This window comes from Vicia villosa, linkage group LG1 (assembly GCF_029867415.1).
Source record: "Vicia villosa cultivar HV-30 ecotype Madison, WI linkage group LG1, Vvil1.0, whole genome shotgun sequence".
NCBI classification, from domain to species: Eukaryota; Viridiplantae; Streptophyta; class Magnoliopsida; order Fabales; family Fabaceae; genus Vicia; species Vicia villosa.
Genome location: NC_081180.1, coordinates 240,862,922 through 240,882,346, shown reverse-complemented (window position 1 = coordinate 240,882,346; position 19,425 = coordinate 240,862,922). Strand labels below are relative to the sequence as shown.

Here is a 19,425-nt window from a genome sequence, read left to right as displayed (position 1 = left end):
AAAAAATAATACCGATAGTTTAACTAAATATAATACCCAACTTAACCAAATAATACGTATAGCTTAACCAAATATAATACGGATAGCTTAACCAAATACAATACCCAACTTAACCAAATAATACCGATAGCTTAACCAAATATAATACCGATAGTTTAACCAAATATAATACCCAACTTAACCAAATAATACCGCTAGCTTAACCAAATATAATACCCAACTTAACCAAATAATACTGATAGCTTAAAAAAATAATACCGATAGCTTAACCAAATATAATACCCAACTTAAATAACTTACCATAGCTTTTTGTGTACGATTGTCAACAAAAGCTCTTGTTTTCTTTTTCCGAGTCCTCGCAACCAGCTCGGTCATAAGTGGTGGTCTATTTAATTCCTTAGTCTAAATAACAAAATAAACTATAATTAATAATATCAATTATTAATTGAAATTATAACTTTAAGAAGTGGTAATAATTATTACCAGGCGTCAAACATGCTCAGCAGTGCTTATACTTCCAACAGCATTAAGGCAACCACCCTTTTCAGATGCTCTCATCTTCTTTGCATTTTCAGATTTGGCCGCAAACTCATCACTCTCCCAATATTTAAGAAGTTCCCGAAAGATTTCTTCTCCTATCCAACTGGGACGGATGCCATGAAGTTCCCAACGCTTTCTAACACGTCGTAGCATGTCAGAAAGTCGTCTTGCAGTTCTGCCATAATAATTTTCTTAATCTGTCTCTCTTTCATTGGTTCCCACACACATTTTTCCTGCAATAAAAGTAGATAAAATAAAAGTTAGATAACTGTAGTGAAAAAGTCATTTAAATAACAATAACTTAAACAATAAATTAAGTATACCTGAAAATGCGTAAACCAATGTTCTCTATCCTCGCCCTTAACATCTTTAAAAGTCTTTATAAGTTTTTTATAATTCTGCTGAATTATATAATTTATACCTTTGGCAGCAGTCCGACTCGGCGTGAATCTAAACAACATTAATTGAATTAACATTAATTATAAAGTTATAAAAAATGGAAACGTATACTTAAATAAAAATTGATAAATAAGAAACTTACGAGCTTCCTTCGGGCCTGATAAAAAATCTCCCGTCAATGATATGAATCTGACTCGGATCATCATCCCCTCGAAGATCGCTCCCATCCAACTGATCATCCGCAGTCTCATCCTCCGCCTGATCATCATCCTGTGGGGGCACATGTTGGGGATGTGGGGTGCGAACAGTCTGCTGGAAAGATGGTGGGGTGGGACCAGTCTGTGTGGGAGGTGGAAAATTAGATCCTCCAGTATGGTGGAAAGATGAGGGACTAGTCTGTGTGGGAGGTGGAAAACTAGATCCTCCAGTCTGCTGGAAAGATGAGGGACTAATCTGTGTGGGAGGTGGAAAACCAAATCCTCCGGTCTGCCGGAAGGATGGGGGCACATGTGTCTGCTGGAAGGATGGGGGCATCTGTGTCTGCTGGAAGGAAGGGGGCATCTGTGTCTGCTGGAAGGATGTGTAACCAGGTGGTGGTGGGGTAATAAAAGACGGACTGTCATATGGATACGGAGAGGAGAGTAGTGGGAGAAAACCCTGAGTACTGGCCATGGACATACTATTAACCTGACTCTGTGGCGGAGGACACGTGGCCGATTGAGGTGACTGACATACTACTACTCGTGGGTGTTGGTGCTTCTTCTTACCACTATCAGCTACACCCTTACCTTTATCAGGTCGGGGTGGCATTTTACCTATTTATAGAGATTACACAATTAATATAAATATATTCAACAAATGGTTCACTAAGTAAAATTATAAAAATATAATCTCAACAAATGGTTATCATTAACACATTCAATACATAGTTCATTAAGTGAAATTATAAAAATACATTTTCAACAACACATATTCATTATTATAAATCTTCGTGCTCGTCATCCACATCATTCTCATCATTTGATGTGATATTGTCCTCAGATGCAATATCTTCATGCTCTTCATCCAATATAGACGAATCAACTAGATGCCCATCAACCATTGTATCAGACAAACTTGTAGTTTGTTCCTCTGCAATCACATCATTAATTTGTTCCACTTCATCAACTTGGAAAGCAAGATCTTCTTCCACTAGATCGTCAGATTCAATATGACCCATTAGTTTTGTTTTTATGACAACACACCACCCTCGTTTACGTGGCACAAATGAAGGATAAGGAACATAGTAAACTTGCCTAACAATATGTGACATTATGAAAGGGTCATACTCTTTGTACCTCTGGTCCATTTGAATCTCAACAGTACCATATGTCCTATCTATTTTTGTGCCTCTAGTTGGATCATACCATTCACAATAAAACAAGATAACTTTATTTTCCGAGTCCAAGTAAGTGTACACCAACTCGTAGATATGTTTGACAAAACCATAGAAGTCATCTTCACCACCATCTGTAACTCCTTTCACAAAAACACCACTGTTTATGGTCTTTTTCCCTTCAGTCCATGTATGAGTGTGAAATTTATATCCATTCACGAAGTATGTGTGCCATTCATTTGCGCTTTGAATAGGGCCTTGAGAGAAGTTTCTCAAATGGAGTATTTCGGGAGTCGGTGCAACAATGCTATACAATCTCTCCTTAAACCATGCTGGAAATTGAGCATGGATGACACCAGATGTTGATTGTACACCGGTAGTATGAAAGTAGGTGTTGTTGAATTCCCTAAAAAGAAACACATTATAAGTTTCAGAGCAATGAGTTTTATGATTGTAAAGAAAATTAAAAGTTAGGGGTATGTATACTTACTCAAGAAATGGTTTAACTTCAATGTAGTTGATTAAGACATGAACATGGGCAGATTGCATTTCTTGTTGGGTCAACCAATGCACACCCTTTTCTCCAGATGGACGGCCAGGAAGCCCGAAGACCGATAAAGTGAATTGACTCCTTTCACTAACATTGACAGGATTTCGAATGATTCTTGGAGTTAACATCAAATGCTTGAAATAGTGACTGCAAAAATGTGATGTTTCTCGATGCAAGTAATGTGCACATATCGATCCTTCAACTCTAACCTTATTTTTCACTGATCGTTTTGAATCACCCATTAACCTTTCAAACGGATACATCCACCTATATTGAACAGGTCCTCCAAGATAAGCTTCATAGGTGAGATGCACAGGTAGATGTTCCATGGAGTCAAAAAAACCAGGCGGAAATACTTGTTCCAACTTGCATAGAATGACTGGAATATTTCGATCCAACTTAATGACGTCATCTACTTTTAAAGCTGAAGCACAAATATCTCTGAAAAATTGACTAATTTCAGTCAGTGGATTAAGCACATGTTTAGGTAGAGAACCAAACGCAATTGGTAGCAATTGTTCCATAAAAACATGGCAATCATGACTTTTCATACCATGCAACTTCCCAGTGTTGGCGTCAGCACACCTTGCTAAATTTGAAGAATAGCCGTCGGGCATTCTCAATTCTTTTAACCATCGGCAAACCGCTTTACCTTCTGGGGAGGTCAGACTGAAACAAGCCTTCGGTTTCAATAATTTCCCATTTGGTTGAGGCTTCAACTCCAACTCTTTTCGATTGCACCATTTTTCCATGTCATGTCTAGCCTTCTCATTATCTTTCGTCTTGTCTTTAACATCCATCACGGTGTTAAATACATTATCAAAAAAATTCTTCTCAATATGCATAACATCTAGATTATGGCGCAACAAATTATCTTTCCATTATGGAAGGTCCCAAAATATACTTCTTTTTGTTCAATTGTGATCGACCCCATATCTTTCAATTCTACATGCCTTTCCAGTATCTGTAATTTTTGATAGCCCACAAACTTTGTCCCATACAACACCTGGTGACAATCGGGGCGGAGGCATATCTGTTACCTGTTTGTCTTTTATGAAATTTATCTTGTTCTTTCTATACGGATGATTTTTTGGTAGAAATTTGCGGTGACAGTCAAACTACGAACTTTTCCCCCCTTTATCCAACGTAAACGCCTTGGTGGAACTCATACAATGCGGACAACCCATTCTACCATGTGTACCCCAACCAGACAACATGCCATATGCTGGAAAGTCGTTGATGGTCCACATCAAGGCAGCTCGCATAGTAAATTTTTTTTGCGTGATATATCATAAGTCCATTCTCCACCAATCCACAACCTCTTCAAATCATCAATTAAAGGTTGTAAATACACATCAATCCCGGCTTTTGGACTTGAAGGTCCTGGAATGACGCACGTCAAAAACATGTATGGTTTTGTCATGCACATCTCGGGAGGGAGGTTGTAAGGGGTTACAATAACTGGCCAACAAGAATACACACTTCCCAACGCTTGAACATAAGGAGCAAAACCATCTGAGCATAATCCAATCCTGACATTTCTAGGTTCTGCGGCAAAATCAGGATGTATTCGATCAAAGTGTTTCCATGCCTCGCCATCAGATGGATGCCGCATAGTGCCTGGACTTGTTTTGTTTGTATGATGCCATGTCATCTGACTTGCACTGTGCATTGAAGCAAACATTCTTTTTAACCTTGGAATTATCGGAAGATAAAACATGGACTTTTCTGCTACACGGTCTTGATTAGTGTTAATGGCTTTACTGCAAACTTTATATCTTGGACTCATACAAAATTTGCATTCCTCCAACAATCCATCTTGAGTACCAAACTCATTGTCATAAAAAAACATACAACCATTAATGCAACAATCAATCTTTCTTACTCTTAAGCCCAACTTCGACACCAACTTCTTTGCTTCATAAAATGTTGTAGGTAAGTTGTCTTTCATTGCAGTTGAGTCCAACATCATTTTTACAAAGAATTCCAAACACTCATCAGGAACATTCCAATTTGACTTGGCGGCCAATAATCTCACACACATTGATAACTTCGAGTCAGACGAACCATCATATAACGGCGTATTCATCTCATTCAACAGCTGATAAAATCTTTGCGCTTCCTCGTTCGGCATCTCTTCCCCATCAAAATCTTCAGGTTGATCATAGGTCACGTTCACACCAAAAGCATCCTCAACCATGTCACCGATCTGATTAAATTTTTCCTCATATTTAATAGGCGGTCTTTCCTCATATTCCATTGGCGGACGACTACTTGAAGCACGCGTACTGCTAGTCTCTGGTACGTTACTCGGCAATTTTTCACCATTAAACGTCCAAACCCAATAATTTTCCATGAAACCCCTTCTATACAAATGCCTGACCACTTCCTCTGGGTCACTAATTATAGGTCTACATTCACCTTTAAGACAGGGACACCTAACTCCTCCTTCGCTTCGACAACATTCTTGAGCAACACCCACGTGATAAACCCGTTAACTCCTTCTATAAAATTGGGTTTAAGTGCACGTCTTCCTGGTTCCACTCTATCATACATCCAACTACGATAATACAAATAATATTCCATACTGCACATATATCCAATCATTCTCTTTTTAGTAACAATAACTAAACATTTACTTATATCAACTATAAGTAAATAATTTTCTATAATATAAGTAGATAAACAATATATACATTCTACCAATATATACATTCTATAACATTCTAACAATATTATATACATTCTATAAAAATAATACATATTATATATAATATTTTTCGTTTTTATAAAATCTATAATTATAACATTCTAAAAATTATAACATCCTAATATTCTATAACTATAATAACATCCTAATATTCTGTTTTTATATATATACATTCTAAAAATTATAACATAAAATCTATTTTTATTAAATCTATATATGTTTCTAATTAGATAAATTAACTAATAATCACATATAAAAATAACTATATATCAAAAAATAAATTATATATCAAATTAACCTATAATCACATCAAAAAATAAATAATACATACTATAAATAATACATACTATAACATATAAATAATACATACTATAACATATAATCACATCAAAAAATAAATTATATATCAAATTAATCTATAACATATATATATATATATATATATATATATATATATATATATATATATATATATATATATATATATATATATATATATATATATATATATATATATATATATATATATATATATATATATATATATATATATATATATATATATAATCACATCAAAAAATCTGAAAAATTAGATAAATAAAATTGAAAAAAGATACCTCAATGAACTTGAACAATATTTAGTGAGCTCTTATAGTTGAATCAAAATCAGAAATTCTTCACCTACACATATTAAATCAAAATCAGATTATTAGCAAAAAATTTAAAAAAAAATGGACAAGAACAAGTGAAGATTGATTGCATACCTGGAAATGGGGGATTGTATGAAAAATTTGAGACTGAAAATGGTGGATTGAAGAGGGAGGAGTGTTGAAGAGGGAGGAGAGGAAGAGGGTTTGGGGGAAGATGAAGATTGAAACAGAAATGGGGGTTCTGGGAAGAGGAGCTGTACGCGAATGGGTATATTAATTTTAGCGACGTGATTTTCACGTGTCTAGGTTGCGAAGTGAAAATCACGTCGCAACATCCTGACAGTAATAAATGTGTCAGTTAACTGCACACATGACTGCACACATGACTGCATAAATGTTGGCGTGGTATACTAAAAACATTTGCGACGTGATATACACGCCGCAACAAAAAAAATGAAAATTTGAAATTCCCCCCTTTGAAATTCCCCCCTTTGTCAGTATACTTTACCTGTTTTGAATTTATTTTATTTTATTTAGTTGTTGCGACGTGTTTTTCACTTCGGAAATATTTTTTTAAAATAATATTTCTGACACCCCATGTGCCAACGTTGATTTTAGTTTTTTAATATTAAAAACTTATAGTGACGTGATTATCACGTTGCAACTCACTTTTTTGAGCCACGTGATAATCACGTCGCAAAATTAGGTGGCTATATCACACTTTTCTTGTAGTGAAATAATGTGCCTCAGTGTGTGTAATCATGAAAATGACATCAGAAAAAAATGTACACAAGTTCTAAATAATAGAGACATACTGAAATATTCTCTCACGATGAAACAATATATTTGATTTTTTCTGTCCTCACCATGTTGGGTAGAGATGACAATCTATACAGTACCTCTTCTTGGATGGGGCTTCTCAACTAGTTACAGTAAACCTGCTTAACCTTCAGTATAGCTCAATTAAACCAATCAGATCATTCAGAATTATATTTAAAATAGTTTGGCGAGTTAGCATGCGCAGAGGACACATAAGCATTTAGTATGGGTACTTTTTCACACAACAACTTAAGCTATAATTACCTTATTACTATATGAAAGTAACCAACCAGAAAATAAACCAATTGAAAACAAAACAAAACTAAAAAATTAATTTAAAAAAAAACCATAAAATAAAAAAGCTTTTTCATCTAGTAATAGCTAATGAGTCGACACCAACCCAGACGTATTTACATGCCAATAACTCCCCGCAAGAAATCACAGCAAGCATAAAAGCTTTTTCAAGCTAAATAAACCTATATCGCAACGAACCATAATTGAGAAATCATAAGCCCAGTATGGAAGCGATAAGGTTATGAAAAAGAAAAAGAAAACATTATTGTGATGGCATCAACCCAAACATCTTGAAAACTCCATATCACAATAAATCTAGTTAAGTCACACCACCACCAAGCAAAAGTTTAAAACAAACCCTTGCATATTTTTAGGCCGAAAAAAACCATAAATGCTCTGAAGTAGATTGAAACATACCCCCAAAGAACCACTCAAATGAAAATAGCGAACAATAGTCCGCTGGAGAATTACCACAAATTTGTGCGATGCTGGAGGCAAATGAAGTAAAACCTTCAACGGAACAAAAGGGTGGTGTAGAGGAAGGAACTAATCACATCACCAGAAGGGAAACTACACCTAGGGATGAAAAACGGGTCCGCCCCGTCGGACATGTACGTTTTTCCCACACTTTTTTGCAGGCACGAACCAATGTTTTAAGCTTGCACTCTCTAATGTGTTCGGTGGTATCAACATAATTTTTTTTTTTACAATTTTAAGTTAAAAATGCGCAGCACTCACTTGTTCGCCCTACCTCAATTTTGCGGGAAAAACCCCCTTAAGTATGATTGCCCCATTCATTTATTTTTTGTGGATTTTTATGAGATAACTTTAAACAAAGTGGGTATATCTATTTTCAACCCCTACTTACATGAATAAATAAAAAAATTGAATTTTAGAAAGAAAAAAAAAGTGGAGGCTAGATTAAAGTAAGGGGAGAAGAGAGAGAACTAAAACACTTAAAGGGCTGGTTGATGGTGATAATTTGATGCATCACAAGGAAATTTGTTAAACTTCAATTAAGCTACTAATCAATGCTTAATCTTAACACATTTTATTTTTAAGTATAATTTACTTTTTTAGTGGTTAAGATTAAATTTTATTTATGACAACTTTAGTTTAAATAGTAATAAAATGTGCTATTTTTATCATAGTTTTATTGTAATACTCGTAATGTTTTTATGAAGACCACTTGTAAATTAGGCAGTTCATACTAAAATATAAAAACAAATATAGACTATAATAGGACAGTCAAAATATAACTATAAACTATCGAAAATGACATTTGCGGACATATTTGCTTATGTAGTCAATTAATGCACATGTAATTGAACTTTCTTCTGTGATTTAATTTTCGTTCATGTTTTATGCGAGTGTTTTCCATTCATATTACACGGTTTGATCGTGAATTACCAGTCAACAAAAACTCAAAATTCAACAAGGATCTAGAAACCAGCACCAAAGTAGTAACAAAATTAGGCATTAAAGTCAAATATTATTTAATGAAATGGAATACGTAGTCATAACATTTGTTGACAGAATCAAGTCAGTGTAACATTATTTATCTTGCCCGTCGTATCCTTTAGTCAAAATGTGTAGCATACGAAAAATCAAAATTTTGCAAGGACTTATTACTTGCTGCCGAGTATAGCTAATTGCCAAGTATAGCTAATTATGTAATCGATAACTGCGTTTTGGTAATTGGTTACCACTATATTGCATTTTAATTGTTCAAATAGCGGTAACCAGTTACAATTTTGTGTTATCGGTTACGGATAGTTAGTTTCACGTTATGGAAGCAATTATCCAAGCATTGACCTAGCAAAAACTAATCCTATTTAGTGCCGGGTCAGCTGGTTCTTCTTTCTTCTCCACCTACATCATAATAATGTCAAATAATCAATATTATTAAAAACTATGCAATTTCTCTCCCACATAAACATAAAACAAAGACAATAAACAAACCAAACACGCACACACACATACAATTCTCCAACATGCGAGGAGGTTTCTTCTTCTTCCTCTTCTTCTTGTTCATCACAATCTCAACCTCTACAGTCACAGACACGTTAACCTCAACACAAATTCTCAGAACAAATCACACCCTTGAATCTCTTCAAGGATCATTCGTTCTTGGTTTCATCTCACGAACATCTTCCAACATTTATTTAGCCATACGGTACAAAAACATCCCAGACACTGTTGTTTGGGTTGCAAATAGAGACAACCCTCTTCAAAATTCAACCGACAGCTTCCTCAAAATCACTAACGATGGAAACATAGCACTTCTCAATTCATCGACAGCTTCAAACAACCTCGTTTGGTCTTCGAATTCTTTGAATCAAACAAATGCTAAAAACCAGGTTCTTGTTCTTCAGCTATTAGATACTGGAAATTTAGTTCTCAGAGAAATAAACGTGAATGATCCAACAAAATATCTATGGCAAAGCTTCGATCACCCGACAGATACTTTGTTACCAAACATGACCATGGGTTGGAATTTCGACAAAAAAACTGAAAAGCACTTAACTTCATGGAAGATCACAGGTGAAGATCCTTCCTCAGGTGATTATTCACTCAAAGTTGATTATCATGGTCTACCAGAATTTTTCCTGCGGAATGATGATAGGGATACTATAATATTCCGAACTGGACCTTGGAATGGTGAAAGATTCAGCGGTGTACCAGATATGCAACGTGAGATAGATTCAATAGTTTTCAGTTTCTCATTGAACGAACACGGTGTGAACTACTCGTTTTCGATTAGGAATAAATCGATTTTTTCGAGACTTGTAGTGAATTCTGATGGTCAACTTCAACGTCTAACTTGGGTTCAGAGTAGCAAAACATGGACAAAGTTTTGGTACGCGCCGAGAGATCCATGTGATAATTACAAAGAATGTGGTCCTTACGGTGTATGTGATTCCAACGCTTCGCCGGTTTGTGAATGCATGAAAGGGTTTAGTCCTAAGAATGAACAAGCTTGGAAATTGAGAGATGGGTCTGATGGATGTGTGAGGAACACGAAATTGGATTGTAAGAGTGATAAGTTTTATCATATGGAGAAAGTGAAGTTGCCTGAGACAACCTCAGTGTTTGTGAACACGACAATGGAAATTGGTGAATGTGGTGAATTGTGTCATGGGAATTGTTCATGTACTGGTTATGCAAATGTTTATATAAGTAATGGAGGAAGTGGTTGTGTTATGTGGATTGGAGAACTCAATGATATAAGAAATTTTTCTGATGGTGGACAAGATCTTTTTGTTAGATTAGCAGCTTCTGAACTACTAGGTATGTTTCTTGAGTTTCTTTCTCTTATATTTGTTGGTTTTTGATTATTAGAAATTAGGATGTCACTAATAGAACTAATGTTAAATATAAAACTCTTTTTCCTTTAGATAACTCAACTTCTACCAGAGGCTCTCACAAGAAAAACCCTAAAGCTGTGATTATAGGAATCACAATTTCTATTGTTGTTATAGTTTTGGGATTGTGTATCCTTTTATGTAAGAGGAAATTGCTAAGTCATAGAATTAGAAATGCAGACGACATGGATGAACTAGACTTGCCAATATTTGATTTTAATACCATAATAATAGCTACAAATAACTTCTTGGAAGCAAATAAACTTGGACATGGAGGCTTTGGTAGTGTTTATAAGGTAAGTTCTTTTTGTTATCTCCTATCATATTAAGTCAAAATTGCAAAGCAATTACCTCTTTGGTTTATAAGCAAAGTTTTTTGTTTTTTGAAGTTTATTGAATAACTGGTGTATCTGGTCTATATAGAAATCATATATACATCAGTTATTCAATAAAACTAAAAAAAGAATATTTGCTTATAATCGTGATTAAAGAGAGTATAATGTAAAACATATATTCTAACACTAACATGAGGTTTTGTGGTTTTGATGTTATCAGGGAAGGTTGGCTGAAGGGCAAGAAATAGCTGTCAAGAGGTTATCAGAAACTTCAGGGCAAGGAAATGAAGAATTTAAGAATGAGGTCAAGTTAATTGCCAAGCTTCAACATCGAAACCTTGTTCGGCTTTTAGGTTGTTGCATTGACAAGGAAGAGAAGCTTCTTGTGTATGAGTATATGGAAAATAGAAGTCTTGATTCAATTTTGTTTGGTGAGTTTTTTCAACATTTTGGATCATAAGTCCTTTTCTTTTTGCAAAATGTAGATATGTTTTTTCTCATTCTAGATTGTCTTATTAATGTGTTTAGACAAAGCTAGAAAACACTTATTGGATTGGAAAAAACGATTCTACGTTATATGCGGAATCGCTAGAGGGCTTCATTACTTGCATCACGATTCAAGGCTGAGAATTATCCATAGGGATATCAAGGCAAGCAACATTCTACTTGACGCCGAAATGAATCCAAAAATATCAGATTTTGGAATGGCTAGAATATTTGCCCATGAGCAAACAGAGGCAAACACTTTACGTGTAGTCGGAACATAGTGAGTAACACAATGTTGCATTATAGTACTCTCTAATAAAATACCAAATATAAGAGACCTTAACATTTTGTATGTTTTTTTTAACGTGCAGCGGTTATATGTCTCCTGAATATGCTATGGACGGAAACTTCTCAGTTAAATCAGATGTTTTTAGCTTTGGAGTTATTGTGCTAGAGACCATAAGTGGAAAGAAAAATAAAGGATTTTACTACACAGACGATGATATGAATCTTCTAAAGAATGTAAGCTAGATAGATCCTTCAATCAGTAGTATGATATAATCTTTGATGAAATCGAAGTTCTAGGTACTAAGAAAGAACTGACAATGTTTTATTGTTGTAGGCATGGGGACAATGGAGAGAAGGAAATGCATTGGAACTCATTGATTCGTCGATTGGCGATTCATATACAAAATCTGAAGTTCTTAGATGCATACATGTTGGGCTATTGTGTGTCCAAGAACGCGCCGAAGATAGGCCAACAATGCCTTTAGTGCTTTTGATGCTTGGAAGTGAAAATGCACTAAAGCCAGAACCTAGAAGTCCGGGGTTTTCTCTTGGAAGATCAAAGAATCCTCCAGAGACTAAGTCGTCTTCAAGTAAGCAAGATGAAACACAGAGTGTGAACCAAGTCACAGTCACATTACTTGATGCTAGGTAGTAAAAAAATATGACATCATCTTGATCTAACATATTTGTATAGTCCTAGAAAGTCATAAACATAATTTTTTTCTGTAAATGGAATTTAGTAGGAGTTGCAAATTTGGTTTTTTAAAGAGTTTAATTTTGACGTGTTTGTATCTTCTATGCATCACTTTATTTTCAAAGAGCTTTATAGAAGATTTTTTTTTCAAAAAACATTACAATTTACTTCCTTTGAGATTGTCTAGGTTGATCAAGAATTATTCTAAGCTATATACCATGGCACACACAAGAAGTTGTTGCCACAAACTCGAACTTAGGTGAAATAATGATTATAAATTGTTTTTAAGATGACCAAGATATGTATCCTAATCTAGACATGAGGGCATGTCATGAAGTGCTTTTTTACCAAGATGACCTCCATAAATTAAATCTAACACCATATATGCAACTCTACCTTAGTGTTTCTCTTATATAAGATACCAAGACTCAATGATACTTTGAGAAACCTCATTATTCTATTGAGTGCAACTAAGTGAATCTTAGTTGGTAACTTTATATATTTATAAATTAGACAAACTCATAAAGTGAGATCACGCTTATTTGCCAACAAATACATTAAACATCATATCATTTATCTTACAGGATCAGCCATGTGCATGTGCAACAAAAGTCACAGGTCTCATAAAATGAAGAACCTCAAATTTTTTTTAATTGGATATGGACCTCAAAAAAAAACGAAGGACCTCAAATTTTTTTTAATTGAATATAGACCTCAAAAACAAAATTAACGGAATATTAATAATTTATTTTGGTGACTGCATTAATTATAAAAAGTAGCATATAACTTATACAATAAATATTATAAGTGTATCTGCTCTTGGGCCCACTTCTGTGATTTCCATTTCATACACACTTCAAATTTTTATGTCCATTTTTTAGCAACTTTTGATGTGGGAGTGCAAATATCTCATAATTCGAAACTTTGAATAAATTATATTGTACACCTAAACAATTAGAATCTTGAAACTTTAAACCAAAAGTCTCAATATGCCAAAATTTGTGATACAATAAACACAAGACTTTATTGCACTTGCTGAACATCATCAACAAAATTTCACTCAATTTATGGTGGAAGCAACATCACTACCATTCTACCAATAGTAATAATGAACAACTAGCTTAATGGAGAGTTATTGACAAATTTGTTCCTTCCCAGTTTAATAAAAAATAAAAATGTCACTAATTAGAATTGTCTTTTTTTTTATATATATAAATTAAGATTGTCCTTTTAATAAACAAATTAGCTTTTATCTCAATTAGATTTAAACACCATAAGTGAGATCACGCTTATTGCCAACAAATAAATTGTTCAGGGGAGGCAACTTCTAGATGGGGTCGTAGTGGCGAACGAATTGGTGGATTCTACGAATAAGGAAGATGTTGGTTGTTTGCCTTTTAAGGTAGACTGCGAAAGACCTATGATAAGGTTAGTTGTTCTTTTCTCCGCTTTATATTGAAAAAGTTGGGTTTTGAAATCATTGAAGGAATTGCAAGAGGACTACTTTATCTGCATCGTGATTCAAGACTTAGAATTATTCATCGGGATCTAAAAGCAAGTAACATTTTGCTAGATGAAAACATAAATCCAAAAATATCTGACTTTGGCTTAGCCCGGATATTCGGTGGAAATCAAAATGAAGCCAATACAAACAGAGTGGTTGGTACATAGTAAGTATTGTTTGCTTTTGTTTCTATGCTCATTCTTTCTTGGTATTTACTAATATCGAATAACTCTACCACCTACAATGGTTATATGTCTCCCGAATACGCTATGGAAGGCCTATTTTATGTCAAATCAGATGTATATAGTTTTGGTGTATTGCTACTAGAGATTGTGAGTGGCCGCAGAAACACTAGCTTTCGTCATTCAGATGATTCAAGTCTCATAGGTTATGTGAGTATATCCAACGTAGCTCATAACTTTTTTAATTGAAATGCGAAAAGCTAATGTTTTTGTAATGGAATGGATGTAGGCATGGCATCTATGGAACGAACGCAGAGCAATGGAACTTGTTGATGGTTGCATTCACGATTCTAGTCCGGAAAACAAAGCATTGAGATGCATACACATAGGGATGCTATGTGTACAAGATTCAGCAGGTCTTAGACCAAACATGTCCAATGTTGTGTTGATGCTTTAGAGTGAAGCAACAACTCTTCCTTTACCTGTGCAGCCTTTGATTACTTCCATGAGGAGATCTGAGGACAGAGAATTTTACATGGATGGTCTTGATGTTTCAAATGATCTCACAGTCACAATGTTAGTAGGGAGATAGAATTAGTTAATGCACTTTATGAGTCATTTTTGTTTTCACACGGCTCATAATTTTGTTGTTTTTCTTCATTTTTGCCTTGTGAATGGAAACTATATATACTTGAAAGTGAATACATTGAGGTAATTAGTAATATTTCTTTTTATACGATACAATATTACCAATTTGTAATATGAGACTTTTAAGATTCCTAAGTCAATGATAAAAAGATGAATTTGATTTAATTGGAGATATGGAAGCAATATAGAATCTTAATTTCTTAAGAGAGAATACATATACATAAATTCACATGTCTTTTTGGTTGTTCTTCAAACATGGTTTTTCCAAGTCAATTGGTGGCTCATTTTACCAATTGCATAAACCTTAATTCTAAAATTGTTAGAAGATACAATCACACAATTGATAAACTATGAAGTATGTGGAGAAAGAGATAGTGAGAGAGAAAGATAATTGAGGGTGAGAATGATAATTTGCATTAACCAATGACGAGGATGCCTCCAAGACATTTATCCAAATGTTACAAAATGATTGGGACATAAAACACATCAACAAAATACAAGAAAAATCCAAAACTCGAGGCTGTAACCTGTTAACGCAAATGGTTAACCAATTACAGCTGACAAAACTAAAAAAATACACAATCAGGTGTAACCGGTTAATGCAGCTGGTATACGGTTAACAAAACTCCAAAACTGCTTTTTTCCTTGTCCAGAAGTGCTTTTCTTCCAACTGTAACCGGTTACACTCTCGTGTTAACCGGCTATAGCACTTGAATTACCAAGTTTTCACTCAACACATCACCTTAATTAAGTGCTCCAAGTTTTCCATGTCTATGCTCATCTTCAACCTTTTGAACACATCATTTTTTACTCCCTTAGTCAACAAACTAGCAACTTGGTCCTCACTTCTACAATATCTCAATCTTAACTTGCCTTCACTAACCAGCTCCATAAAGTGGTGAAACGTCATCTCAATGTGCTTGTTTCTACCATGTGCAATTGAATTCTTATTTATGCATTCTTTTCACGGCCTAGCGGGTAAGGAATGCAAATCCGAACTCTGTTTAGGATCCGTCCAATAGAGTTGGGAAAAACATAGAGAATTAACTTGCTAAAACCTAGAGATTGACATAGCAAGCGTTTACAGATTCTCATTTATGCATTAAGAATTAACTTGCTAAAACCTAGAGATTGACATAGCAAGTATTCACATATTCTCATTATGCATTCTTACCATGACCTAGCAGGTAAGGAATGCGTGTCTGAACTCTGTTTGGGATCTGTCCACTGGAGTTGGAGCAAAACATAGAGAATTATCTTGCTAAAACCTAGAGAGTCACATAGCAAGCTTTCCCAGATTCTCATTTATGCATTCCTTATTTATGCATTCTTACCATGACATAGCAGGTAAGAATGCGGGTCCGAACTCTATTTGGGACCCGTTCAATAGAGTTGGGGAAGCATGAAGAATTAACTTGCTAAAGCCTAGAGACTGACAGAGCAAGTGTTCGTAGATTCTCATACCATGCTTTTCGATATTTCATTGACGCTGTTTAAGACTAACACAATGGATTATATCGTAAATATTGCAGATTTATCACAATCTATCGGATGAATCATGCAAGTTTCGAACTTATTGCTACCATTGGGGATAGATTGATGAAAACATAACTTAGAGTTGCACATGACCTTATGTACAAAGTTATATCACGGATTTTTCATGTGCGACTGGAGTTTAAAGTTTAGATATCAGAATATTTTGAAATTGCTAGTTAAAAAATCCATATCCTAAAGCTTTGAACAGTTTACCCGTGTGTAGCAACATGCCCTAAAATTAAAGGTTTTAGAGTCGCCACCTATTCTGAAGGGCGAATAGGAAACCCTACGCAGTTAAGAGATCAGGGTAAGATACTATATTCAGGTCGAGGGAAGGTGTTAGGCACCCTCAACCCTTTCCTATTGGCTTTGAATCTAAGGGTCAAGTTTATGGCTAAAATATTCAGGTTTAATAGCTAAAGAATTGAATAGGGGAAAAATTGAGATTTTAGGGAGGGGGACTCGCCTTGTTGCCAAGTGCCTACGTACCTCCTTATGGAGGATCAGAGTCAACGTAGTTCGGGTACAGGATTGTACGCCTTAGAATTGATTATAGAGATTGTGTGAAGTTGTTTTGAAATTGTTTTTAGGCTCTTCGAATTGCCTATCGCGGTTTGAATTTGATTTGAAAGGGCATTTTGAGTTGCCCAGGATAAAAATCCTGTAGTATCGTGGTTTAGTGTGTTTTAGATGTTTCGGGCGTACAACCCTGATTTGGCACAATTAACCGCAATGATCAATAGGTTTGATCACCATAGTTAAAAGATTGGGGTTTTGCACCATTACCAATTCAAATCGATTGATTCGATTATCACTAATAATGAATTAAGGTATTTTATTATTTTATGAATTTGTATTTTTATACTGTTACCTCTCATAACCGATTAATACGATTACAAATAATAACAAATTGATAAGGTATGCTAATCATCATAACCAATAAGATGGTTAAAACCACTTAGCAAAATAATGTTTATTTTAATTTATAGGATTTGATTAATTAAATTAATCGATTATTAACCATCGCGACCAATAAATTTAGTCGAAACGAATAATAAATTGAACCCTAGTATCTTCGGCCACGTGGCTAATGGGATCGAGCAAACCCTAATAGATATAATCTTTCTAGGGTTTTATTGATTTGTATAATTAATATCGGTTAAAATAAATAAATCAATTATTAAGTCGAATAATCGACATAATTGAAAAATTGGGAGAAATCCTGAATGACCTAATATAGCCTAAATTCTAATTTATATGCTAATCTTAATTTAAACAAATTAATTAAATCTAATTCTAGAATTAAAGATAAAATAATTAATAATAAAAAGAATAAATAAACCTGGGGTGAATCCTGTGTGCCGGCCTTTTGAGAGAACACCATAGGGTTGCGCTCTTACGAGCGTTGGATCTGGCTGAACACGTATCAGATGGCCAGGATGAGGGGTTGCAACGTGAGTCTACTGGAAGTGTACGCATGGGATCAAGAAGCTTTCTAATTCACATAAAAAATCAAACGTCGCCGCTGGGACTCGAACTAGCGCTTCTTCATTCACAAGTCCATACGCTTGCCACTCGTCCACTTTCTTTTTCCTGTAAACAACGTGCACACGATAAGTAATATGATAAGGTAAAACGGTGTAAACCAGAACTTGCGCGCGTGGATTTGAACGGACGAATGGCTGCTCGACACGGCTGTCGTCTTCTTCATTTTCCTGGAAAAATGCAGAGGTTTATCCCCCACGGTTCTACACTGTTGCTATAGACCTGTGAATTCGAAACTCATAATAGGCACATAATAAATAAAATACAAAGACATATTCCAACTCTAAATTACTCTCTAAATTCATTGGTGCCATTCTTATGGTCCAATTTTGCCTCTAATGGAAACCCCTGAATTAGAGTTTCAAAACCTAATAATGGTGCTTCCCAATTCCTGCACCTATATTCAAATTAAACCATCCAGAAACACATAGAGCATGAATATGAACAAGAATATAAGATCAAACAGTATTTATGCTGCTCGTATGATGGCAACCGAGACTCTCCATGATTTGACCCGTCCGTGAGCATATGGAGGTGATTTCGTGTGCTTTGATCGTCCCTAACGATCGGGATAGCTTCAGGAGGGACCGAGAGAGACGATTTGGTCTTTAGAACGGATTGAATTGGTTTTCAAATCCCTTTGCCATGGCCACTATTTTTCACGTTTTTTTCCTGTTCTCCCACCAAGGTTTTTGCGGCCAAATCCCCCCTCTATTGGCTCCCCTTGTGTCCTCTTCATAGTGCACAACTTAGGTTTTTTCTAATGGGCCCATTGTCCAATTGATCTTTTTTTTTTAGCCCAAATAAATTACTACCTCATTAATTCATGGTATATTATAACAATAATAGTTAAAAATAATTATAATAATCTTAATAATAATATTATTAAAACCACTACTAATTAATAATAGTTAGTTATAATAATAAAATGATTAAACTAATTATAAATAATAAACCATGTGAATAATTTGTGAGAAAGGGCTAAAAAAACTTCAAGAAGACGGAATAAATGAGCTAGATGACTGAGCTTAAGCACTTTCTGATTTTTACCCCCATTTTAACTCAGGATATCTTATAAGAACGCAGGTTTGACAATAGGAATGTCAAACCCCATGATTCTTAATTTTGATCCTTGATGGATTAAAAGACATGAGTTGACCGGGCAAATTTTGGGGTATGACAGCTGCCCCTGTTCAATCTTCTTAAACCTGAAGAGTTGGATAGGCACGTCTGCATATCGTGATCTAAAGGTAGAAGATGATTGGACACTGAAATGCCCTAAAATTTGCATTTGTCGAGAAGGACTTCTGAGGGAGATGGGCTTACAGATGCCACCCAGGGAAAATGTTCCTCCTTCTTCCTTCTCTCTTTTTTTGTGGAGCAAATGCTCTCTTCTTTTTTCCTCTTTTTTTTTGTAGGAGCTACGCATTCAGACCGTAGCGTGGCCTAAAAAGGCAACTTTGACTTTATGCAATGTTTATGATGCATGCGATGCATGATGCAGT

General features: G+C 34.9%; 1 protein-coding gene across 1 annotated transcript; it reads left to right on the top strand.

Annotated features, from left to right (window-relative positions):
- The first annotated feature begins 9,115 nt into the window (after positions 1-9,115).
- Positions 9,116-12,623, top strand: LOC131624416 (receptor-like serine/threonine-protein kinase SD1-8). The gene is made up of 6 exons (XM_058895359.1): positions 9,116-10,628; positions 10,736-10,998; positions 11,258-11,468; positions 11,566-11,803; positions 11,895-12,045; positions 12,146-12,623. Exons 1-6 carry the CDS (start codon positions 9,332-9,334, stop codon positions 12,461-12,463), a joined length of 2,478 nt encoding a protein of 825 aa, XP_058751342.1. The 5' UTR covers positions 9,116-9,331; the 3' UTR covers positions 12,464-12,623.
- The last annotated feature ends 6,802 nt before the right edge of the window (positions 12,624-19,425 follow it).